The sequence below is a fragment of the Ranitomeya imitator genome, chromosome 2, assembly GCF_032444005.1.
Source record: "Ranitomeya imitator isolate aRanImi1 chromosome 2, aRanImi1.pri, whole genome shotgun sequence".
Taxonomy (NCBI): Eukaryota; Metazoa; Chordata; class Amphibia; order Anura; family Dendrobatidae; genus Ranitomeya; species Ranitomeya imitator.
This window is the reverse complement of record NC_091283.1, coordinates 391,923,139-391,949,714: the sequence shown is the minus strand read 5'-3', so window position 1 is coordinate 391,949,714 and position 26,576 is coordinate 391,923,139. Positions and strand designations below refer to the sequence as shown.

The 26,576-nt window shown below is 39.0% G+C and overlaps 2 protein-coding genes across 4 annotated transcripts; one reads left to right on the top strand and one right to left on the bottom strand.

Annotated features, from left to right (window-relative positions):
• The first annotated feature begins 29 nt into the window (after positions 1 to 29).
• On the top strand, positions 30 to 23,066 carry LOC138667034 (uncharacterized). Of its 3 annotated transcripts, XM_069755282.1 has the most exons (3): positions 30 to 260; positions 16,006 to 16,401; positions 19,086 to 23,066. In XM_069755282.1, exon 3 carries the CDS (start codon positions 21,512 to 21,514, stop codon positions 22,883 to 22,885), a length of 1,374 nt encoding a protein of 457 aa, XP_069611383.1. In that variant the 5' UTR covers positions 30 to 260; positions 16,006 to 16,401; positions 19,086 to 21,511; the 3' UTR covers positions 22,886 to 23,066. The 3 variants fall into 3 exon arrangements, with proteins under 3 accessions (XP_069611383.1, XP_069611385.1, XP_069611384.1); XM_069755284.1 differs by lacking the exon at positions 16,006 to 16,401 and having other exon boundaries at positions 61 to 260; XM_069755283.1 differs by lacking the exons at positions 30 to 260; positions 16,006 to 16,401 and adding an exon at positions 17,857 to 18,023.
• On the bottom strand, positions 2,188 to 3,480 carry LOC138666653 (general transcription factor II-I repeat domain-containing protein 2-like). Its single transcript, XM_069754843.1, has one exon. It carries the CDS (start codon positions 3,478 to 3,480, stop codon positions 2,188 to 2,190), a length of 1,293 nt encoding a protein of 430 aa, XP_069610944.1.
• Positions 23,067 to 26,576: the final 3,510 nt, after the last annotated feature.

The following is a 26,576-nucleotide window of genomic DNA, read 5'->3' as shown; positions in this document are numbered from 1 at the left end:
CTCCATGTGACTGATCACATGACTGTGACATCATCACAGGTCCTAGAAGCAGAACTCCAAAGGGTTATATAATGGTAGCATCTAGAATGGTACTGATTTTTTGAGGGAATTATATCACCGGAAAGGGCCTCCTTCAGACCAGTTAAAATCCAATAGCAGAATGGTAGTGACTAGATCGGAGGTGATTGTTTGAGAACCTCATTTTACCAACTCCGATGTAGTCAGCTCAGCACTGAAGCGACTAGAATTTAGTCATTATGGTGAGTAGAAATGAGCTAATATTTCAATGTTTGGTTCAGATTACGTTCGCCGAATTTGCAATATTCGCCAATTAATTTGTGGAATATTTGCCGAATGTAACCGAACGCCATTCAGGTCAATGGGAGGCAAAAACAAACACATGCACAACATCTTATAATGGCCCCAAATGCTCCCAAAACTCATGAAATGAGGGACAGACACCAGGAAAGTGGCCTCAATTCACCCATAGTACAAATTGGAGCATGGCACACAGCAATCAGTCAGGTATGAGGCATCGGGGTCTGGGACAGCATTTACAGCTTTCAATTGAACGTCACAGTAAGAAGAGGTAGGTGAGGAATCGGTGTTTTGCCCCTTTGCTGGTAGCCCTGATAACACATGCAACACCTCTACCTGCTTTCATGCTGAGCCACACTCAGGTGGCACAAATATTAGTTTTCTAGACTACCATTGTCAAAAATTTAAGGATACTAGTGTATGGGCATTACAATTATAGGAGACCCGCTTCTTTAAACTTTGAAAACATTTTTCGGAGGCCATCCTCCACATCTCTTCCAAGGGGATTGGAGTGCGTGCAAATTTGGGGCAGGCCTTGTAATCACTTCATGGGCAAACTTTATGTGAGTTAAAAAAATCATAATGATGACAATTTTGATTTCATTTGGCCATCCAGGACATGGGTTCAAAGGCTTACTGGGGTGCGTGTAACTTTGGGGCAGGGCAAGACTTGCATTCAATGCATAAGCAAACAGTATGGGAGTATGTGAGACAGTGCCCGGCATTGTTGTAAATAGCCAGTATGTGTCGCAGAGGAGGAGATCCTCTGCACTGTAAGCCAGAAATGTTGCTCTGGGACCTGTAGTTCTACGAGCTTTGTTTTTGTTTGTAAGGAAGGCTTACAGGATTAGTCGGAGAGCTGGGTGGGATTGGCTAACCACACACACCTCCCACCTATAGGGGTGGTTACAGGTACATAATGTGACTGAGGTGTGGTCACATGGGTTAGGAAGTTAAGGTTCTGCAAGAGGACAGGCTTGTGTGTTGGAAGGTCCTATGAATGAACAGACTTCCTGAATAGCACACAGAGAAGTCATGTACCTGGAAGGCCTGTGTGTTGGAAGGTCCCACGAGGGACTGGATTCCTGAAGAGCACAGGGTGAGACCATGTGTGTGCAGAGTCTGTAACGGCCCTGCTTTGGGAAAGCTACCGATCTTCTGAGGGTCTGGAACTGTTGGAAGTGCCTTGGTCGCAAGGACAGCGATCCCAGTACGGCAGTTTCCTTGGGAGAGGATTGACAAGGAGTCAGTATATGGAGCAGGAGCTCCTGTAAGGTAACTCCAGACAAGGGAGTTATGGTAATGGCAGACAAGGAACTACTTTTGGAACAGACTGTTAGTGCCTATTATATTCCTTGAACGTTAATGAACTGTTCGGCGTGCGGTCGCCCACAGTAACTGGAAAGTGGGAAGTCCGGTATGTTTAGTGACTGTGATGTAAAGCCATGTTCTAGGACAGTGATGGGCAACCTTTTGAGCTTGGTGTGTCAAAATTCGCCAAAAAAACGAACATAACTTGGGTGGTGTGTCACCTTGAGAAAAAAAACATAATTTTGCGACATGTATAGTTTAAATAACAAATATGTATAATTATTTAACTTACCTGCTTAGTGACTTCTTTGTTCATCTGTCAGTTGGTTTCTTTTGTTGGTCTTGCTATTATTTAACTTGTGTGGGGTGCAGTGAACTAAGATAAGTGAGGGGGAGGGGGAATTCTTCCAGTGATGGCGAACCTGTGGCACTCCAGCTGTTGCAAAACTACAATTCCCATCATGTCTTCACAGCCAAAGCTTTTGCTTTGAATGGCCAGGTATGATGGGAATTGTAGTTTTGCAACAGCTGGACTGCCACAGGTTTGCCATCACTGATTTAGTGACTTTTTTGTTGCTGAATTTCATTAGCTAAATGTTCAATTGAAGGATGGTATTTTGTACACTTCAAGCCCAAGCAAGCGCTACTAAGTTCATCTGTCAATCTGTTTCTTTTGTTGGTTTTGATATTATGTAATGCTGAGAATAAGCTCTCCCAAAAGTAGGTAGAGGGAAAAATAGTGATTAAAGCCATTGCTATATTTTTCAGGGTGCTAAAAGTGTCTGGTAACCTATTCCAGGCAATCCAAATTTCCTGTTCATAGTGGCACTCCTCTTGATTCTCCAAGCGGCACCTTTCTAGATTCTCAAGCTTTGACCTCAAGTCAAACACCTGAGCCCAGATGCTGTCCTGAAATTCTGCAAGTTGCATCTCCAAATCATCAATTTGTATCCACTGGAAACCATTTAATTCCAAACTACTGTAGACTACTACATCAGGATACTTAATTATTTTCATGGTCTGTTCTAGGCTTCTAAATTGATTAAATCTATCACTGAACTGGTCAAATAACGAGTCTAAAACATGCTGGTACTTTATATGCAAGGGTTTCATTTCATTTTGTATAGCTGCACTGGCCTTCTCAAAATACTTTGTTAATCGAGGAAAATACTTATAAGTTTTAGTTTCTACATCTCGCTTGAAAATTTTAAGTTTACTTTCAAAAGCTTTTATGTATCCAAACATAACGTCAATACTTTTGCTCAAACCTTGTAGCTTTAAGTTCAGTTCATTAATATGAACAGAGAGATCTGTGAAAAACATTAGGTTGTTGACCCACTTAGAATCATAGAGCTGAGGAAAGTTTCCCAGATCCTTATCCTCAAGAAATACCTTAATTTCTTCAAAGCACTCCACAAAGCGCTGAAGAACTTTGCCTCGGCTCAGCCATCTTACATTATTGTACATCAGCAATCCACTGTAGGTGGAATCAACCTCCAGTAAAAGTGCAGAAAATTCTCGCTTGTGAAGGGGGCGAGCAGCTATTAAATTAACTATTTTTGTAACAACTGACATTAAGTCGTTTAAGTCAGTGAATCCTGCTTTGGCACATAAAGCCTCCTGCTGGATAATGCAATGAAAAGGCACAATCGGATGTCCAATACCTTCCGTAAACAATTTAACAAATTCGACTTTTTTCCCCACCATGTTTGGTGCCCCATCTGTCGTCACTGACACAACTTTAGAGATATCAATGCTTAGGTCACAGAATGTTTGCATAACAACCTTACATATTTCACTTCCTGATGTAATTGTTGGCACTGATACTAACTTTATCAACTCTTCTCTCATTGTGAGACCATCAGAATATCGACCAATAATGGCCAACTGAGCATGTGATGTGACATCAGTAGTTTCATCAAGAGAGATCGAAAAATATTTACAATTACTTATGTCTCTCTTTAATTTATGTTGTACGCTTGTGTTCAGTCTCATTATTCGGTCTTTTATGATATTTCTACTGAGTGGTAACTCAGATATTCTCTTAATAATTGCATCTTTATTCTGCATATCATGAAATAGAACTGGTGCACATCTTAAGAGAGTTTCTTTAATAAATTCTCCCTCGCTGAGTGCTTTTCCATGCTGAGCTATGGAGTGAGCAATGCTCAGACTTGCAGATGTTAAATTTGTAGAGCTTTTTACAAATTTAAGGATGGAATTAGATTGGCTCTTATGAAGGTGTAGCTGCCTGGAAATGTATTCCTTCCTTTCATCCTCACTTTTTTTCAAGAGCTGGGAATGATTAATTTCAAAATGTCTATTTACATTCCACGTTCTGCTTACTACCGTTTCACTACATAGAACGCAAAATGATCTGCCATTTTTTTCTATAATGCCATACATCTCAGTCCATGTCTCTTGAAAGGGTCGGCTACTGCTATTACCACTCCCTTTACTTAACTTTGGTTTTTTATTTTGTGGCTTCTCTATGAGAGGGGCAGTGAGAGAAGATTTATAGTTAGCCCTGCAGGCAATTAGGGGTTAACTAACCTAACTGACCATATGATGGCACATGTAACTGTCTTTTAGGAAAGGGCAGAGTTAATAAGCAGAAAGAGGGGTTAATGAGGATGCACAACAGTAATGGTGGTGAAATGGAGTCTGTACTATGCTGCAAGAAGCGTTCCTAATGGCGGGAAACGGCATCCAAAGCACAGGCCTCTTCCAGCCTCCCCTTCACTTATCTCAGTAATGGCCAATGACATCCCACAGTTCACTGGATGATGGTTGCTGTAGTAGTCAGAGGGCCTCAAGACAGCAATCACCTCAGGCCTCAGAAGTGCGTCCCCCGCGGCATTGTGCAGAGCGTCTAGGCCTGGGACTTCCGGTAGGCCCGAACTGCTGGCCGGCGCAGCAGGGAACAGCGCAATGCCGCCCAAACAACAGAGCTCCGGTGCAGAGCGTCTAGGCCTGGGACTTCCGGGAGCTGCGCCGGGCCTACCGGAAGTCCCAGGCCTAGACGCTCTGCGCCGGAGCTCTGTTGTTTGGGCCTACAGACCTCCTGCATGGCATCTGATCCAATAAAAAATCGGAACGGCTTGCCATGCAATTTAAGGATGCAATTTCTATGTGGCCACGGCCGGGTGTCACTGAAAATGACTACGCGTGTCAGCACTGACGCGTGTCATAGGTTCGCCATCACTGTTCTAGGAAGTACTATAGACTATGTGAGGTCTGTGATATATAACATGGCTTCAAGTGGTTTATGAGTGCATAATAAACCTAATAAGACTGTTTAAGTGAGAAACCGTGTGCTGTGTGCCCTAATCCCGTTTCCAAGATAGTGTCCCCAAACACATGCAGTAAGTGCTGCACTAAAGGGTTATAGGATGTTTCGCCCCAGCAGTTCGCCCCCAGCAGTTTGCCCCTGGGTACATTTCTCCCCCGCACATTTCGTCCCCAGCATTTGGCCCCCCAGGATGTTTCGCACCACACATTTCGCCCCCAGCAGTTCGCCCCCGGATGTTTCGCCCCCGGCAGAATCCTTGTGGTTCATGAATTCCCCTCCATCATCAATGTTTTGCCTCCAGCAGTTTGCCCCCGGATATTTGTACCCTTGTGGTTCATAAATTCCCGTCCGTCATCAATGTTTGCCCCTGGATATTTGTATCCTTGTGGTTCATGAATTCCTGTCGGTCATCAATGTTTCACCCCCAGCAGTTCGCCCCCGGATATTTGTACCCTTGTGGTTCATGAATTCCCCTCTGTCATCAATGTTTCACCTCCAGCAGTTTGCCCCCCGGATATTTGTACCCTTGTGATATATGAATTCCCGTCCGTCATCAATGTTTCACCCCGGCAGTTCGCCCCAGGACAGGGCCAGACTGGCCATCTGGCAAATGCCAGAAGGGCCTCTCTGGTTGTGGGCCGCCTTTTCTGCTATGTCATTAACAGAATTGGTGTTCTCAAGATACCCATAGTGGTAAGAGTTTTGAAGGAGCACAAAGTAGCTGACTCAGTCACTTACCCCAGCAGGCCACAGATATCATTAGAAATATTGGTCATGTAGTAAATCTTGCTTTCCTCTATCCAGGGTAATATTAGTAATATATTCCATCTGGTTCATGGGGACAGGGACAGCATGGGCCTGTGTGATTTCAAATGCCAGGGCTGAATTTCAGTCCCAGTCCATACCTGCCCCAGGATGTTTGTACCCTTGTGGTTCATGAATTCCCGTCTGTCATCAATGTTTCGCCCCATCAGTTCACCCCAAGATGTTTGTACCCTGTTTTGCCCCCAGAATTTTGTGTTTGGATGTTTTGCCAGTTTGTCCTTGTGGTTCATAAATTACCGTTCGTCATCAATCCACATGCCACAAAAGTAATGTACAGAGTGCTGTACTTTTGTGACGTTTAATCAACTGTTTCCATCTGTAAACCTCACAACTGATTGCATTATAGTGTCATAACATTTTGCCCGCAATTTTAACAAGACATTTTCCAAAACTTTTCTAAGCCTGTGTGCACACATTCAGGATTTTTCGCTTTTTTTCGTGTTTTTTCGCTATAAAAACGCTTAAAAAATGCATACATATGCATCCCATCATTTAAGCTATGTGCACACGTTCAGGATTTTTTGCGTTTTTCACCTTTTTTCGCTATAAAAAACACGATAAAAATGCTTTAAAAATGCATACATATGCATCCCATCATTTATAATGCATTCTGCAATTTTTGTGCATATGTTGCATTTTTTTTCCGCGAAAAAAACGCATCGTGGTAAAAAAACGCGGAATGTTCATTCATTTTGCGTCTTTTCACGTTTTTACTGCTATATAATGCATTGGGAAAGCTCCGGAAAAAAAGTGGTAAATACGCGAGAAAAAACACATGCGGATTTCTTGCAGAAAATGTCCGTTTTTCTTCAGGAAATTTCTGCAAGAAATCCTGATGTGTGCACATAGCCTTATAATGCATTCTGCAATTTTTGTGCAAAATAGTAACATACATAGTAACATAGTAACATAGTTAGTAAGGCCGAAAAAAGACATTTGTCCATCCAGTTCAGCCTATATTCCATCATAATAAATCCCCAGATCTACGTCCTTCTACAGAACCTAATTGTATGATACAATATTGTTCTGCTCCAGGAAGACATCCAGGCCTCTCTTGAACCCCTCGACTGAGTTCGCCATCACCACCTCCTCAGGCAAGCAATTCCAGATTCTCACTGCCCTAACAGTAAAGAATCCTCTTCTATGTTGGTGGAAAAACCTTCTCTCCTCCAGACGCAAAGAATGCCCCCTTGTGCCCGTCACCTTCCTTGGTATAAACAGATCCTCAGCGAGATATTTGTATTGTCCCCTTATATACTTATACATGGTTATTAGATCGCCCCTCAGTCGTCTTTTTTCTAGACTAAATAATCCTAATTTCGCTAATCTATCTGGGTATTGTAGTTCTCCCATCCCCTTTATTAATTTTGTTGCCCTCCTTTGTACTCTCTCTAGTTCCATTATATCCTTCCTGAGCACCGGTGCCCAAAACTGGACACAGTACTCCATGTGCGGTCTAACTAGGGATTTGTACAGAGGCAGTATAATGCTCTCATCATGTGTATCCAGACCTCTTTTAATGCACCCCATGATCCTGTTTGCCTTGGCAGCTGCTGCCTGGCACTGGCTGCTCCAGGTAAGTTTATCATTAACTAGGATCCCCAAGTCCTTCTCCCTGTCAGATTTACCCAGTGGTTTCCCATTCAGTGTGTAATGGTGACATTGATTCCTTCTTCCCATGTGTATAACCTTACATTTATCATTGTTAAACCTCATCTGCCACCTTTCAGCCCAAGTTTCCAACTTATCCAGATCCATCTGTTGCAGAATACTATCTTCTCTTGTATTAACTGCTTTACATAGTTTTGTATCATCTGCAAATATCGATATTTTACTGTGTAAACCTTCTACCAGATCATTAATGAATATGTTGAAGAGAACAGGTCCCAATACTGACCCCTGCGGTACCCCACTGGTCACAGCGACCCAGTTAGAGACTATACCATTTATAACCACCCTCTGCTTTCTATCACTAAGCCAGTTACTAACCCATTTACACACAATTTCCCCCAGACCAAGCATTCTCATTTTGTGTACCAACCTCTTGTGCGGCACGGTATCAAACGCTTTGGAAAAATCGAGATATACCACGTCCAATGACTCACCGTGGTCCAGCCTATAGCTTACCTCTTCATAAAAACTGATTAGATTGGTTTGACAGGAGCGATTTCTCATAAACCCATGCTGATATGGAGTTAAACAGTTATTCTCATTGAGATAATCCAGAATAACATCCCTCAGAAACCCTTCAAATATTTTACCAACAATAGAGGTTAGACTTACTGGCCTATAATTTCCAGGTTCACTTTTAGAGCCCTTTTTGAATATTGGCACCACATTTGCTATGCGCCAATCCTGCGGAACAGACCCTGTCGCTATAGAGTCCCTAAAAATAAGAAATAATGGTTTATCTATTACATTACTTAGTTCTCTTAGTACTCGTGGGTGTATGCCATCCGGACCTGGAGATTTATCTATTTTAATCTTATTTAGCCGGTTTCGCACCTCTTCTTGGGTTAGATTGGTGACCCTTAATATAGGGTTTTCATTGTTTCTTGGGATTTCACCTAGCATTTCATTTTCCACCGTGAATACCGTGGAGAAGAAGGTGTTTAATATGTTAGCTTTTTCCTCGTCATCTACAACCATTCTTTCCTCACTATTTTTTAAGGGGCCTACATTTTCAGTTTTTATTCTTTTACTATTGATATAGTTGAAGAACAGTTTGGGATTAGTTTTACTGTCCTTAGCAATGTGCTTCTCTGTTTCCTTTTTGGCAGCTTTAATTAGTTTTTTAGATAAAGTATTTTTCTCCCTATAGTTTTTTAGAGCTTCAATGGTGCCATCCTGCTTTAGTAGTGCAAATGCTTTCTTTTTACTGTTAATTGCCTGTCTTACTACTTTGTTTAGCCACATTGGGTTTTTCCTATTTCTAGTCCTTTTATTCCCACAAGGTATAAACCGCTTACACTGCCTATTTAGGATGTTCTTAAACATTTCCCATTTATTATCTGTATTATTAGTTCTGAGGATATTGTCCCAGTCTACCAGATTAAGGGCATCTCTAAGCTGGTCAAACTTTGCCTTCCTAAAGTTCAGTGTTTTTGTGACTCCCTGACAAGTCCCCCTAGTGAAAGACAGGTGAAACTGTACAATATTGTGGTCGCTATTTCCTAGATGCCCGACCACCTGCAGATTTGTTATTCTGTCAGGTCTATTAGATAGTATTAGGTCTAAAAGTGCTGCTCCTCTGGTTGGATTCTGCACCAATTGTGAAAGATAATTTTTCTTGGTTATTAGCAGAAACCTGTTGCCTTTATGGGTTTCACAGGTTTCTGTTTCCCAGTTAATATCCGGGTAGTTAAAGTCCCCCATAACCAGGACCTCATTATGGGTTGCAGCTTCATCTATCTGCTTTAGAAGTAGACTTTCCATGGTTTCTGTTATATTTGGGGGTTTGTAACAGACCCCAATGAGAATTTTGTTACCATTTTTCCCTCCATGAATTTCGACCGATATGGACAGGCAGCATGCTTTCAGAAATCATGTTGCGGTAAGAATGCTGCTGATCATCCCCTCCTGGTACTTACCTAGAGGTCTTCTGCTCATCTTTGCCTGATCTTCTCCTGGCTGTGTGGGCTAGCGATCGCCATGCTGGATCCGGAGGCCACCACGAGTCCTCTCCTTCCCAGCTTCCTCTTCTGCCTGATCTCATCGTGGCACTGCGCATGTGCAGCAGTGTCTTGGTGACTGGAGAGGCATCCTGCCCCCTGGATTGACTGATGAATTGGCAGGAGTGACGTCATGTCAGTGAGTGACCTAGAGATTGGCATTCATCATGCTTCATGGATCAGTGATCCAGGCAAGATTAAAAGACAGCCAGAAGCAAGAGAAGACATCACGGGGAACCTCTAGACTGCACTCCGTGACCCAAGGAGCTGCAGCTGCGACAGGTATGTCAGGTTTTTTTGTTCTAGGGTGATAATACTCCTTTAAGGCCAGCCAGAAGAGCACTGGGTGAGCTGCTGAAAAGGCAGCCACAGGAATCCCCAGCAATTGGGGTCCTGTACATTTTACCCCCAGGTATGTTCAGCCCTAGATGTTTTGTTCCCTGCATGTTGACCCCAAAAGTTGAGGGTGAAACATCTGGGGTCAAAATGTTAGGGGCAAAACATCAGATGGCGACACATCCAGGGACAGAATGCTGTAGGAGAAACATTCGGGGGCAAAACATCTGGGGGTGAACTGCTGGGGGCGAACTGCTGGGAAACATTGATGACGGACGGGAATTCATGAACCGCAAGGGTACAAACATCCAGGGGCAAACTGCCGGGGATGAAGTGGGCAAACTGATGGGGGTGAAATGTGCGGGCGTGAAATGTGCGGGTGCAAAATATCCTGGGGGGCAAATGCTGGGGATGAAATGTTCGGGGGCAAAATGTACAAACATCTGGGGGCAAACTGCTGGGGGTGAACTGCCGGGAGCAAAACATCCTGGGGGCCAAATGTTGGGGATAACATGTGCGGGGGCGAAATGTACCCAAGGGCGAACTGCTGGGAGCGTACCGCTGGGGGCAAAATGTGCGTGGGCGAAACATCCTGTGGGCCAAATGCTAGGGACGAAATGTTCGAGGGCGAAATGTACCCAGGGGCGAACTGCTGGGGGCGAACTGCTGGGGGCGAACTGCTGGGGGCGAAACATCCAAATCCCGCACTAAAGAGTACCAAATGAATGATGGGAACTTTAGTTGCATGTGGCCATCCAGTAGATGGGTTCAAAGGCGTATTGGGGTACATGTAACTTTGGGGCAGGAAAGGCCTTGCATTCAATGCATAAGCAAACAGTATGGCAGTACCAATTGAATAATGGGAACTTTGGTTGTATTTAGCCATCCAGGACATCTGTTCAATGGGTTATTGGGGTGCATACAAGTTTTGGGCAGCCTTGCCACTCACTGCATACGCAATTACAGTATAAAAGACCCACTGTTTAATAATGGGAACAACAAAGCATAGCCGGATGACGGCTCTCTAAGAATAGTGAGGGTCCGACTGCTGGCCCTATAAAAATAGACTTTGTGATTTTCAGAGTCCCTCCTTCATAAATGAAACAAGATGTGTCTGATGATGTAACACACCACATGGTCAAATAAGGTTGTAAAATGTTAAAATGACATTTACCAGTGAAGTCATTTGTCTTGGTTGAAAGCAATGCTAAAGTTGAAAAACGCATCAAAAATGCTACGTGTGAATATAGCCCAAGTTGTGGAAGAACATTTTTGTTTTGGGTTATTTATTTTGCCTTACATACAAATTAATACCCTGGAATAGATGTTCCTTAACATATTTCCCAGGAAAATCCATTTTCGTTTCGTTTTTGGATGTTTTATTGTGCACCTGTAAAAGTGTCGTAAGACTCTGACAACATTGTTCACAGCTGTGACCTGGGAGTCAGAAATGCTTCCAGGGGTCTTCCCCATGATGTTCCCATGTCATTTGAGCACTGTTCCCATCGATTTCCGATGTTTTTAGACACTAAAAAGACCCCCGGGGAGGTCACGCCAAAAATGCTCGGTTTTCCCCTAGACTTACAATGGGCTTGTTGCTTGGGTTGAGCACCCGAACATTCCAATTTGCTCAACCAGAGCAACGAGCACCCGAGCATTTTTTTTCGTGCTGGCCCATCACTAGTGAACAGCTCTTCAGTATCATCCGTCTGTGGTTCCATTCAGTCAGTTGAACGTTTGGATAGTTGGAACGGGGGAAGGGGGGGGAGCAAGGGGTATTTGGGTGCCACATCTGTGGACTGTACTGGGTGTGATGATGAGGTGGAGGAAGAGGGGGAGAGGCCACTTGAAGCTGCACTTGCCATCCACTCAAGTACATGCTCCTTCTGGGCATCATCGACAAGGCGTATCGCTGTGCGTCTGCCAAAGGTAGTGGTTTAGCCTGTCCAGTAACATAGGTTGTCTTTGCATATAATGTGATGTTGCTTCACTAGTGCTTTCACAAACATTACCACCCACCCCACATACACCTTGAACACCAAGCCTAATTCCCCTTCCACCACGGCCACGCTATTTCCCAGACATGTTGCTCAGATAGTGTGGTAGAAGCACAGTATTAACAACCAAAACTTAAATTTTAAACTCTGCACCACCTCTGCAAACAGCTGAAATTCAGCAACAGTAAATTCAAAGTTGAAATATGGCGTGCTGTACCATGTTAGTTACAGTAAAAAATGTTTTATTTGGACCAAGGATCAGGCCTCTATAACACACTAGATGCTACAAACTCTTTTTCAAGTCAGGTCTAGTGATGAGCGAGCACTAAAATGCTTGGGTGCTCATTGCTCGGGTCGAGCAAATTGGAATACTCGGGTACTCGACCCAAGCAACGAGCCCAATGTAAGTCTATGGGAAACCTGAGTATTTTTACCGCGATCCCTCCCTGTGGGTCCTCTAAAGGTCTATAAATATTTCCGAAAAATGATAGAAACACTGCTCAAATGACACGGGAACATCATGGGGATCGCCCCTGGAAGCATTTCTGACTCCTAGGTCACAGCTGTAAACAATGTTGTCAGAGTTTCGAGCCATTTTTACAGGTGCACCAAAAAACATACAAAAATGTAACCAAAATGGATTTTGCTGAGAAATATGTTAAGGTACATCTTTTCCAGGGTAATGACTTGTATATAAGGCAAAATAATTACCCCAGACCAAAATGTTCCTCCACCACTTTGGCTATGTTCAGACGCAGCGTTTTTGATGCGTTTTTCAACTTTAACATTGCTTTCAACCAATACAAATATATTCACTAGGAAATGTCATTGTAACATTTAACAACCCTAGCTGGCCATGTGGTGTGTGACACATAAGGAGACACATCTTGTTTCATTTATGAAGAAGGGACTCAAAGTCACAAAGCCTATTTTTAGAGGCGCATCAGGTGGCATTAATATTCTTAAAGGGCCATAAATTAAAGGGCCATAAATTGGGCCTAGTTTTTAATGATGCCTCCCTCCACATCTCATCATCCACTGCCACTAGATCATCAGCGGTTAATGTGTTCCATGCTGCTACAGCCAGTCAATTATTTGGCAAGGGTACCTATGATCCCCATAAAAAATTGTTTAAAAAAATATGCCCCATGGGGAAAGACCCACTGTTTAATAAACAGTGGGTCTTTCCCCATGGGGCATATTTTTTTAAACAATTTTTTATGGGGATCATAGGTACCCTTGCCAAATAATTGACTGGCTGTAGCAGCATGGAACACATTAACCGCTGATGATCTAGTGGCAGTGGATGATGAGATGTGGAGGGAGGCATCATTAAAAACTAGGCCCAATTTAAGGGAGCGGGTCTCCTGGACTTGAAATGCCCATACACTAAATGTATGGGCTGACAAACATTTCCCCTTGGGGGGGGGGAAATTAAAAAGTTCAGCACAAAATATTGTTTACTGTTTAGAGCTAGGGTAACACACAGCAAAAAAGGTAAATGGAAGCCTGAAAAGCACACTTTGTAGACCAAAGATACATGAGGCGTGTCACGGAGATACCACACTGTAAAATATGTGGCCTGTGTTTTTATTTTGGCCCCAAAAATAGTGTATAGAAATCACGTCAAAGACAACAAATACAGTGTAATGTAGCCCTGAAATACCACAATTTGTAGGCCACAGATACATCTGACGTTTGACTGAGATACCAGACTCTTCAATATGTGGCCTGTATATTTATTGTTTACTGCTAAATAGTGTTTAGAGCTAGGGTAATTAAAGTCTGAAACTCCGGCACTCAAGACAAGAAATGCTAAATTTTCAAGAAAAAAATTCTTTATTGTAAGACACAACGTTGGTGGGAATCCACATGTGGTGGTTAATTTATAATGGTTGATATTAAACAGTGTATATGGTTCTCAACGTTTCGGCTTTTGAGCCTTTTTCAAGAGATTACTGTCTGCAACATACACAAAAATATGTAAGTAAAATGCAATTTCCATATACAGTATTCATACACAATGATAGATAAAAAATACATGAAAACACTGTTACACTCCACAGCGAAACCCTTTATAAACAAAAGTTCTTCTCAAGATTAACCTGAGTCTTATATAGGATTTACCAACCTATATATCTCACTAATTAACAATATGAACATAAAAAATAAAAATGAAAATGAATCTGGGATAACTAAATATTGTACTAAATATTTTACGGTATTTTACTGGATACTTTATGGTAATTCCACCTAATGATCACCTAATAATCAAGGGAAGCCCAAAACCATGAGAAATGAGAAGAATAAAGAGAAATATCATTAAAAAGAAGAAAGTAGAACAAGTAGGGGCAGCCGCCCAGTGTGCAACCTCCAACTGGTATCATTAGTGAAGGCAGTGGCTTCAATTCTTATACAAGCATAAAATCGATGACATATTAGAAAAACATGAGATCGCTGGCATATTAGGAAAAAATGATGAGATCGCTGACGTATTAGAAAAAACATATTAGGAAAACATGAAATCGCTGACATATAAGAAAAAATATATATGGGATCGCTAACTTATAAGAAAAAACATGAGATCGCTAGCACATAAGAAAAACACTGATATCCAGAAAAACAAGATATTCAAAAAACAGCTGCTAGAAGCAGCAAAAAAATGCCATATTACTATCTGTGATATAGTGCCGATATGTAAGTACCAAGTTATGAAACATAAGTCGAGATACATAATTATAAGAAATAAGAATAAGCCAAAGGTATATTACTTATCAGCCTTGGTATATGGGTGGAACTCCCACTAGGAAAAATAAACAAAAAACATATCAAGAAAACCCAGAACAACCCGAAACCAACTGAAAACCCATATCTTGCTAGAGACCAGCTGAAATATCCGCACCAAGACATGATACCTTAAAGACAGGTGCCGCATATGGCATTTTTTTGCTGCTTCTAGCAGCTGTTTTTTGAATATCTTGTTTTTCTGGATATCAGTGTTTTTCTTATGTGCTAGCGATCTCATGTTTTTTCTTATAAGTTAGCGATCCCATATATATTTTTTCTTATATGTCAGCGATTTCATGTTTTCCTAATATGTTTTTTCTAATACGTCAGCGATCTCATCATTTTTTCCTAATATGCCAGCGATCTCATGTTTTTCTAATATGTCAGCGATTTTATGCTTGTATAAGAATTGAAGCCACTGCCTTCACTAATGACACCAGTTGGAGGTTGCACACTGGGCGGCTGCCCCTACTTGTTCTACTTTCTTCTTTTTAATGATATTTCTCTTTATTCTTCTCATTTCTCATGGTTTTGGGCTTCCCTTGATTATTAGGTGATCATTAGGTGGAATTACCATAAAGTATCCAGTAAAATACCGTAAAATATTTAGTACAATATTTAGTTATCCCAGATTCATTTTCATTTTTATTTTTTATGTTCATATTGTTAATTAGTGAGATATATAGGTTGGTAAATCCTATATAAGACTCAGGTTAATCTTGAGAAGAACTTTTGTTTATAAAGGGTTTCGCTGTGGAGTGTAACAGTGTTTTCATGTATTTTTTATCTATCATTGTGTATGAATACTGTATATGGAAATTGCATTTTACTTACATATTTTTGTGTATGTTGCAGACAGTAATCTCTTGAAAAAGGCTCAAAAGCCGAAACATTGAGAACCATATACACTGTTTAATATCAACCATTATAAATTAACCACCACATGTGGATTCCCACCAAAGTTGTGTCTTACAATAAAGAATTTTTTTCTTGAAAATTTATCATTTCTTGTCTTGAGTGCCGGAGTTTCAGACTTTAATTGAATTGGATTTTTCTCCTGGCACCTAACAACAGTGAGCACCCCCTTAATCGTTGATATTCTAAGATTGCTTTAGAGGGTAGCTCCTGTGATAATTGATGTACAATGGCTTTTTCCATGTTATCCTACAATCAAGACGAAGCGACATCTATTATTTCCCAGATAACCACACCAGGTACTTTCTTACACACTCCTACAGAAGAATTAAGAACCAGAGACTTTGAGAAGGATTTGAAAAGGTTTACAGCACTCGATTTACATAGCATTACTCTGGCGGAATATCACCGTGTCCAACGAATTCCTAGAGGTCTTGGGGTTCCTCTCAGACCTACTCTTTTTCAAGACAATACAGAGTTTTGTGGCAAATTCGAGGCAATTTTGAATAAATGTTCAATGGATTTAATCGTATTAACTATTGACTTTCTACAGAAGGAAATCACTGATCTTAAGACAAAGATTTCGTCAACGGAGCAACAACTCAAGAGCACCTCTTCACCGGAAGACTTCAAATCATTGAAAGATAAAGTAGACAAAACGATTTCAGACCTACGCGACAATTTACAGAGCAGGAAACGCAACAAATTCTTACGTGACACGGAGGACTATAGAAATAATCAAGTATATCGGTGGCAGTCTTCCAACTACTCTAGGAACCGGAGATTTACGAGACGGGACTATAGTCCACTTTCCACCAGTTCCGAAAGTGACTTTGGTACAACAAGCACCTCTTTTTAAGAGCAACGCCAAAACCGTCAATTCAGAGGAAAACGCGGAGGGGGAAGCGGGCACGGATTCGAACCTCGTCGGATGACGACCAGATCACAGGTATTGAGGAAATCAATAATATAGTGTATAACATTTCATCTCAATGCCTTTCCCCCACACAAATGACTGTCTTACAGAAGGGACTTTCTTTTTGCCCGGTTCCGCGATTCAATACTTTTTTGGTGGATCAAGAATTACACCGTTTTTTTAGGAATGTAAGATTGAAGGCGCATTTTTCCCGGATACCGGAAAGAGTTTCTGCAGTAACTGCTTCCTCTGAACCCATATTTAAACTGGACAATTTGAAACTTCGTGTACGTAGTTCATTTCAACCACCACGCATATATCACCCTGTTGAAACGTATGTAGATTTCGTAAAGCAGGATGTTAAGAGGGTACTTGAATCCATTGAACAGGGACACATTCATGTCAAACAAAATTTAACTAGAGATGAGCATTTAGCCCTAGTCTCCTTGAAAAATAACAGACAATTGATAATAAAACCGGCGGACAAAGGGGGTTCTATAGTGGTGTTAGACCGTGATTATTACATGCAAGAAATACGCACACAACTCAGCGATATAGGGACTTATCGACCGGTCAGTAGCAATCCAACTTTTGACATAGCGAGAGTAATTAAAGAGTTTATTGATCATCATTTGCATGCAGGCTCTATAGATGAAAAATTGGGAAATTATTTGTTTAATCAACATCCAGTATTACCAGTGTTTTACACTCTCCCTAAAATTCACAAACACTCCACTCGTCCTCCTGGACGTCCTATTGTAGCCTCTACTAATTCTTTATTGTCTCCCCTCGCTATAACACTTGAGAAAATTCTTTCTCCCCTTGTTCCCCGTATAAAATCCTTTTTGAAAGATACATCACAATTTTTGGAATCACTTCAAAACGTGGGTTCATTGCCTGAGGACTGTCTACTAGTAACAATGGATGTGAACAGTCTGTACACCAGTATTGGTCATCAAGATGGTATCAAAGCGGTGATGTCCTTTCTTGAAGAACACACTCAATTTTCTTCTCAACAAAAAAGTTTTTGTAAGGATTTACTCACCCTTATTTTAACAAACATTTTTTTCATTTTTGAGGATCAGTTTTTTATTCAAGAGAGAGGCACTGCTATGGGGTCAAACATGGCACCCCCGTATGCTAACATCTTTATGGACCAGTTCGAAAAAACTTTTGTTTACTCACATCCAAGTTTCATATCATTCGCCAGTTATTGGCGGAGATATATTGATGATATCTTTCTAATTTGGACAGGAGGCCCCGAAACGTTACAAGCATTTTATCATGACCTCAATTCCAGCCTTGAGGGTCTTACTTTTTCTATCTCTTCTAGTACGTCATCTATGAATTTCCTGGATACCTTAGTTAGTATCAATAATGACAGAGCATTAGAGACTGATCTATATGTTAAACCTACAGATCGTAACAGTCTGTTAAAGTTTGATAGTTGTCATCCAAAACATATTAAAGTTTCTCTACCTAGATCTCAACATGCTCGAATAGACAGAATAGTCTCCAAACCGGATGTGTGTCGGATGAGACATCATGAAATGGATTCGAAATTTCGGACTAGAGGTTATCCAACCCATGTTTTATACACACAACAACGTACAATACGAACTAGAGAAAAACCCAATGTACCTCGTATAGCGTTTGTGAGTACTTACCATCCATTTAACTATCTTATTAATTTGTGTGTGACCCGACATTGGGACATGTTAGGCAAAGCATATCCTCAGGTTGAGGAATTTTTGGTTAAACCGATTATTAGTAATAAAAGATGTCCTAATCTTAGAGATTGCCTAATAAGAGCAGATGTGGGCTCCTCAGTAAGAGAAATATCCCAAAGAGTTTTTTCCACACCTCGAAATGGGACTTTTCCCTGTTTGAGTTGTCATCAATGTTCAAATATCACAAAAGGAGACTCTTTTACACATCCCCGCTCAGGTAAAAAGTTCCCAATCAAAGGTCACTTTACTTGCAATTCAACCTTTGTTATATATCTCATTAAATGCCCATGCGGTCTCGGATATGTGGGAGAGACCACCCAGCATATCCGAGACCGCATTTCACAACACAAATCTACCATAAGATGTGGTAAGACGTTGTTACCAGTTCCAGCTCATTTTGAACAAAATAACCATACAGTTGCATAATTGAGATATCAGGTTTTGAAACACATTCCGTTGGCTAGAAGAGGAGGTGACAGGATTAAGAAACTCAAAGAGAGGGAATCCTTTTGGATTCATACTCTCCAGACCCTCTCCCCATTAGGACTTAATAGGGAATATGAGGTCACATATTAGTTTCTTATTACCTTAGTTTTCTTGTCTCTGAAGTTGTTCCTTTTACCTTTCTGCATATAAGTTATGCACATTGGATATAATCTTATAATTTTGTCTCCCTGTTTCTCTGGTATTCATTTACTAAGATTAGTCTTTTTGTTTTTGTTAATGTATGGATCTATCTTGAGGCACTATATGTGGCATTATACCATGCGCTGACTACTTTATTTATGATTGCACCTATGGTTTTATTTATGGTTTGATGTTAATATTCATTAGGGGGCCAATTGTCTCCTTTCTATTATTCTTTATTTATATACCTCATTCTTTATTTATATATCTCTGACATATGTAGGTACCAACAGCGGTTACCTGTTCACCACCTGATTACCACTTATTGTACGCTACCATTTTCTCTTTTTTCTTTTGCAGCATACAGGAGGGAATCCCAGCTAGAACGCCGCTGGGTCCACGCATGCGCAGTAGCGTCTTTGACTTCGGCTCTGTCCGGCGTCTCTCGGCCCTTCCGAACTGCACCTCGCTCACTTATGCTCCACCCTGTAGGTCAGTCTGATGACCCGGATACGCTTAACACGGCGGGTTCATCGCACCGGATAAAAAGCCGTTCTGTCACATACCGTTCACCTCACTGCTGTATGGTCACTGCCTCCCGGACCTCCACACCGGATGCGCTTGCGGCACCTGTCTTTAAGGTATCATGTCTTGGTGCGGATATTTCAGCTGGTCTCTAGCAAGATATGGGTTTTCAGTTGGTTTCGGGTTGTTCTGGGTTTTCTTGATATGTTTTTTGTTTATTTTTCCTAGTGGGAGTTCCACCCATATACCAAGGCTGATAAGTAATATACCTTTGGCTTATTCTTATTTCTTATAATTATGTATCTCGACTTATGTTTCATAACTTGGTACTTACATATTGGCACTATATCACAGATAGTAATATGGCATTTTTTTGCTGCTTCTAGCAGCTGTTTTTTGAATATCTTGTTTTTCTGGATATCAGTGTTTTTCTTATGTGCTAGCGATCTCATGTTTTTTCTTATAAGTTAGCGATCCCATATATATTTTTTCTTATATGTCAGCGATTTCATGTTTTCCTAATATGTTTTTTCTAATACGTCAGCGATCTCATCATTTTTTCCTAATATGCCAGCGATCTCATGTTTTTCTAATATGTCAGCGATTTTATGCTTGTATAAGAATTGAAGCCACTGCCTTCACTAATGATACCAGTTGGAGGTTGCACACTGGGCGGCTGCCCCTACTTGTTCTACTTTCTTCTTTTTAATGATATTTCTCTTTATTCTTCTCATTTCTCATGGTTTTGGGCTTCCCTTGATTATTAGGTGATCATTAGGTGGAATTACCATAAAGTATCCAGTAAAATACCGTAAAATATTTAGTACAATATTTAGTTATCCCAGATTCATTTTCATTTTTATTTTTTATGTTCATATTGTTAATTAGTGAGATATATAGGTTGGCAAATCCTATATAAGACTCAGGTTAATCTTGAGAAGAACTTTTGTTTATATAGGGTTTCGCTGTGGAGTGTAACAGTGTTTTCATGTATTTTTTATCTATCATGGTGTATGAATACTGTATATGGAAATTGCATTTTACTTACATATTTTTGTGTATGTTGCAGACAGTAATCTCTTGAAAAAGGCTCAAAAGCCGAAACGTTGAGAACCATATACACTGTTTAATATCAACCATTATAAATTAACCACCACATGTGGATTCCCACCAACGTTGTGTCTTACAATAAAGAATTTTTTTCTTGAAAATTTATCATTTCTTGTCTTGAGTGCCGGAGTTTCAGACTTTAATTGAATTGGATTTTTCTCCTGGCACCTAACAACAGTGAGCACCCCCTTAATCGTTGATATATATAGAGCTAGGGTAACACACCGCAAAAAAAGGAGAATGGAAGCCTCAAAAGCACACTCTATAGCCCACAGATAGATGAAGCGTGTCACGGAACTACCACACTGTGTTAAATATTAATTATTCTTATTTTTATTCTGTACTGAGCACATTGCTTCTTGCTGACACTATGAAAAGCTATTTCTGTGTATGTAGCTCAGAGTATAAGTTAACTCCATATACAGAAGACACGTGATCTGTAGAAACCATATAAATAACATCTCTAAGGAGGGTGGGGGGCTTTTTGTCACGTGGGACGGTCACCTCCCTTCCTTCACCATCATTCTCCATGGACATGAGACAAGACACGAGGAACAACAGCTGTTAGCTACTCCATGCCATGATGACTTCAGACTTTCACACAGAGAGATGACTTCTACCATTCAGGACCCTGGAAAGATGAGTAACAGGAGAAGCGCTGATATCTACACATGGACACTCTGTTTGTAATTGTTTCATCTACCTTTTATGTTTTTGCTGCGATGGTGGATAACTCAATAAACCACTATACTTTCGTCAGAATATCATGACATTTTTCTTTTAAGAATAACGCACCTGGTTAAGTCTTGATTAGATATTTTTGCTCAATAACGATTTTTAACATTTGGCCTAGCCAGCCAGTTTTGATTTTTTGTGCTATTTTTGCGTGAATTTCCTTCTTCTTGCACACGGGGGAAGACAGAAGAGTTCCGCTAGATTGTGCAAGTATTCAGGAATTCCACTTCAAAATTTCAAGTCACAAAGATCTCACAAGAACCTACGAATGACGGAGACTAACAGGTGTTGTACGGATTGACAGCAAGCACTGGTAGTGCTGAAGAACAGACGTGCTAAAAATAGCCGTGCTGAAGTCCGGAGCCCAGCGTTGTAAAAGCAAAGGAACTACAAGCTGAGATTTCAAGGTAAGACAAATGGATTTGATAAATTCATATGCTAAATCAAGTCAGATAGACTTTGTAAGTTTGTACGGATCTAGCTTAGAAATATTTTGGTCTAATTTATTTTCAGAATGCAGAACCGCGAATTTGAATTTAGATTGTAAGCTAATGTCTAAGAAAAAAGAAAAAGAGCAACTTAAAAATATCTTACATATGGTTTATGTATTTAACGAGTTTGTCATAGAGAAGTCCAAAAAAGACAGTGTAGAAAGAATTTCTAAGGAAACTAATGATGTTCCCAAGATTGACTGTAATGAGAAGAGTGAGAAAGATGTGACGCACGTATCTGTAATGACGATGACCACCCAAAGTGACATTGACTTTGTGACACAAGATGAAAAACAAGATGGAGGAAGTGAAGGAGACATGACAATTGACAAAGATGATCTACGAGGGACAGATGTACCATTGCCACTAAAAATAGACGACTCAGAGGCCCAACTCCAACCTAAATCTAGGAAAATCCTGCTAAAATTATGCAAAATCATTCCTGCATATGATGACAAAATCCATGTGTGCAGAAATTCAGAGATATTTGAAAGTTTTGCTGATAAGTTTGATTTGACTAATCAGGAGAAAAATAATTTGTTTAAAATTTGGCTGCCAGTAACTTTTATGAGAAGATATTCATTAGAAATGCAGAATGAGGAGTATGAAAATATGACTGATGTAGAAAGATTAAGAATTTTGATTTTCTGTGGATTGAAAGAAAATTATCCAGATCTTGATATTCTTCTAAAATTGAAGATTGGCCAGGAAGAATGTACGTTTACTTTTATGGCCATTTTTGAAAGGATTTATAAATTGGTCTGTACGAATTTGAATCAACAATCCATGATAAATTGTTTTGTAAACAAGTTTAAATTCTTAAATCCTGTATCTCGTATAATTGCTACACAGAAAAATTCTTTATACGAATGCGCCCAATCCCTTGATTTTTCTAGAAAACACGAGAATCTTGAAAGGAAAACACATTTTACTAAGTTTTTGAAACCAGTCAGAATTCAATCTTATCAAAAGCCAAAATCAAAATCTTCAAATCTGATCCAAAATCAAATCTTTGAAGTACGAAGAAAATTACATATTTGTTACAAACCGTATGAAAAGATTCAGGAGTCTATTAAAGAAATTTCTCTGAAATATTTAAAATCTGAAGGGTCAGATCTGTCTGTAAAGATGGCGGAGACTGACAGACGGAAGCAGGTGAGTATCCCAGGGGGAGCTCAGCTGAACACTCCATTATCACAGCAGCTCTTCAAAGAGTCCATAGGGTTAAAACTGACCTTACTAAATACAGCATTTCAGATAATCGACAGAGAGTTACATTTTGGGATAGGAATTGGCTAAATATGTAATTATATTATATGATGAGTTATACAATGTATTATTTATTAAAATGTAATTATTCTATTTCAATATAATTCTGCAGTTATATATATTAATATAGTATACAGTAAATACTGTAGCATATTTGTATAAATAGAGATTATATTAACTGCATTTTTATATATATAGTGAAATAATTAAAATATACTTCAGTAAAAAATATTTAGAATTACAATTAAATACATTTATTAAATATATACATATGTATAAGATATTTAAATTATTTTGTTTTGAAATAAATATGAAATTAACCTTTATCTTTCATTTCCCTTAGAATTTTACTTTCAAAGCGAGGATTGAACAAAAAATACCTGTTTCATGAATTTATGTCTTATTCACACAGGAAGTTATATTAACTGCATGATTTATATATATATATATTTAACACTTAAAATAATATATCTAACAACCTAAAAATGTGTGTACTACATGTAAATTTTCTTTCTGTAATAATCTAAAATGTGTTTTTTTTTTCCTCCCACTGCATGGTGCATGACGTGACAGCTGTGAGTTAAGGAATATCATATAGCCTTGTTGTTTTAATTTTAGGAATTTTCCTCAGCCTTACATTCAAAGGGTTTCAGTTACAGGCTTGTACCGAAATAGTGTTGAAACATTCAACTCGGGTTTCTTGTAAATGGGTCCAGTCCTTTCTATAGGTTAAAACATACTGTTACATAATATTTGGGGAATATTCAAAGAAATATTAGAATACTAAATTTAATAGATTACAATGCGCATTGATTGATAATTAGGATACAATATTTTGGGTTAATATACATGTTTTTTATTCTTTGTATGTGAAATGTATTGTGAATGTCTATGTGAGTCACATGTGACAGGTGAGAGAACATATGAGCAGCTGCTGAGTGAACTTGACATGAGATGTGATGTAAGAGTGACCAGAGCGTGGTATGTGGAATGTGGAATGTGGATGCACAGTTTGACTGAGGCCTCATGATTTATGGTATGTCAGAAAAAAAAACCAACAACTGTGTGTTTAAAAAAAAAAAAAAAAAATAATAATAGGATTCAGTTAAATTATTAGAATATTAAGATATATTTAAATATTATTATGCAACATATATTTCTTTGGTGATTATTATTTAATAAGTACAATAATACATCAATATGATTTTTCTAGAAAACCTACATTTAGAATAATTTTTCCAAATTATAATTTTATGATATTCAGTGTTTTTTTTTATAGTTACATAGATAAGTACGCATCTTCAAATAAATATATGGCACAAGCTGATATGACAGTTCTAAAAATAATGATTTTTCACTTGGGTTTTTACAAATTAATTTTTTCATAAAATAATATTTTTTGATATTAAGGGGGAAATGTGTTTTTGATCCTGATCACATCATCACATTTCATCAATACCTCTTCTTCACACATTTTAATAAAGAAGAAATATTAATAAGGTATTATTGGGTACAATAACAATAAATATTATAAATATCATTTTTTTCTCTAATGAAGGGTATTATATGCAAAGCTGCATAATTTCAATATTTTGGTGATCCAAGGTTATGACAACATCTACATGAGGAAGTATTAAGGGAGTGTGTTACTGAAACAATCTCAGCATTTGTCATCAACATATAAAGGCCTTATTTTTATTTTTTATTCTCATTTTTATTTTTCATTTTTTTTCCACTTTTCTTTCAATTTTTATTTTTCATTCTTATTTTTCATCAAGGAAAAATCAATATTTAATAGAGTAATGTCTACAAGAATATTGCTTTATCAAATATAGTGATCATATGGTTTCATTATATAAGAAATGTTTCAATTCCTGAGCTAAATACAACAATTCTTTCACTCATTCATTCATTTATTCATATATATATTCTTATTTTGGTTCATGGCTATACATACTTACATATTATTGGTCTACTGAACATAAATTAATAAAGTTTTAATACTAAATATCAGCACTTGTTACATAAAAGACACACTGACATCTATGGGTTCAAGAAGAAATTACACCTATGACATAAAAATGTCCAATCACATGAAGAATATGGTAAATAATATATCATTTATTATTAATATTATTATTTTATTTTTCCAAATATAAACTCCATTTTAATATCATTTAATAATTATATGGATATTATTGATTGCTATGGTACGCTGTGATATTATAAGTTAGGGAAATTACCAGATTTGGTATAGAATAGGGAATGAAGACTTCAATCAAGATACTAAAGACGTTAATAAAGATTTTACATTTTTCTAAATTCAATTGATTCTTAAAAGTTACAAGAAGAAAAGCCGTTATCCAGAAGTTCCACAAGGTAACAATGCTATGATATCTGAATGATAATAGACTGTGTCAAATACAATTCATGTCACTACTGACAACAACTACAGCATCCATCACTGACAACTGAGTACAGTATCAAAGATGAACTGTGTTATTACGTTCCAGTGGTTTCCTATCACCTATAAGACTTCCATGAAAGCTGGTGAACACTCAGGTAATTGTCAGGACGCTACAACCCTGACATATGTCCTGTGTACTAAGGACTGGTTATGGTGCTATGTTTAGCAAGGAAGAGTCAATGTAACCCTTGCTGTGCTGACCAAAGACGTCACACCTGTTCCAAGACCAGTGCGGACGATATGAGGATTCCAGATGATTTCCAAGGCGAGCCAACGTAAGTCCAGGTCTCTAAAGGTGACACTGCACAGATATTAAAGCTACATTTCATCTATGGACTTTGTTTTTTTATCAACATTTGAATTTATGGACTTTGATTGACACATGACACACGGTCTCTACATATCTACATGTTATCATCTATTACAAAAGACATATTAAAGATTGTTTGAAAGAACCAAGAAGAAGAACCAAGATGAAGACCAGATGACATCAGATGACATCACACCTGAGATGCTTCAAGTAGATATAGGGAAGTATAATATATATTTTATATGAATATTAGTCACGGCCTACCATAACATGAATTTACATATCATTATATTATTGAGAACATATAACGATATTATTATTAATAATATTATTTATTACATCATTTTGCCAAAGAAGAAAGTAGATTTTATTAATATTTTAATTTGAGGGTTCCAATCAATGTCTGTCACCCTCAAAAGGGGGAATTGTTAAATATTAATTATTCTTATTTTTATTCTGTACTGAGCACATTGCTTCTTGCTGACACTATGAAAAGCTATTTCTGTGTATGTAGCTCAGAGTATAAGTTAACTCCATATACAGAAGACACGTGATCTGTAGAAACCATATAAATAACATCTCTAAGGAGGGTGGGGGGCTTTTTGTCACGTGGGACGGTCACCTCCCTTCCTTCACCATCATTCTCCATGGACATGAGACAAGACACGAGGAACAGCAGCTGTTAGCTACTCCATGCCATGATGACTTCAGACTTTCACACAGAGAGATGACTTCTACCATTCAGGACCCTGGAAAGATGAGTAACAGGAGAAGCGCTGATATCTACACATGGACACTCTGTTTGTAATTGTTTCATCTACCTTTTATGTTTTTGCTGCGATGGTGGATAACTCAATAAACCACTATACTTTCGTCAGAATATCATGACATTTTTCTTTTAAGAATAACGCACCTGGTTAAGTCTTGATTAGATATTTTTGCTC

Excerpts from the sequence above, each read along its gene's own strand:
- LOC138667034 (XM_069755282.1), top strand. The coding sequence starts at position 21,512 with ATGGATTTGATAAATTCATATGCTAAATCAAGTCAGATAGACTTTGTA.
- LOC138666653 (XM_069754843.1), bottom strand. The coding sequence starts at position 3,480 with ATGAGAGAAGAGTTGATAAAGTTAGTATCAGTGCCAACAATTACATCA.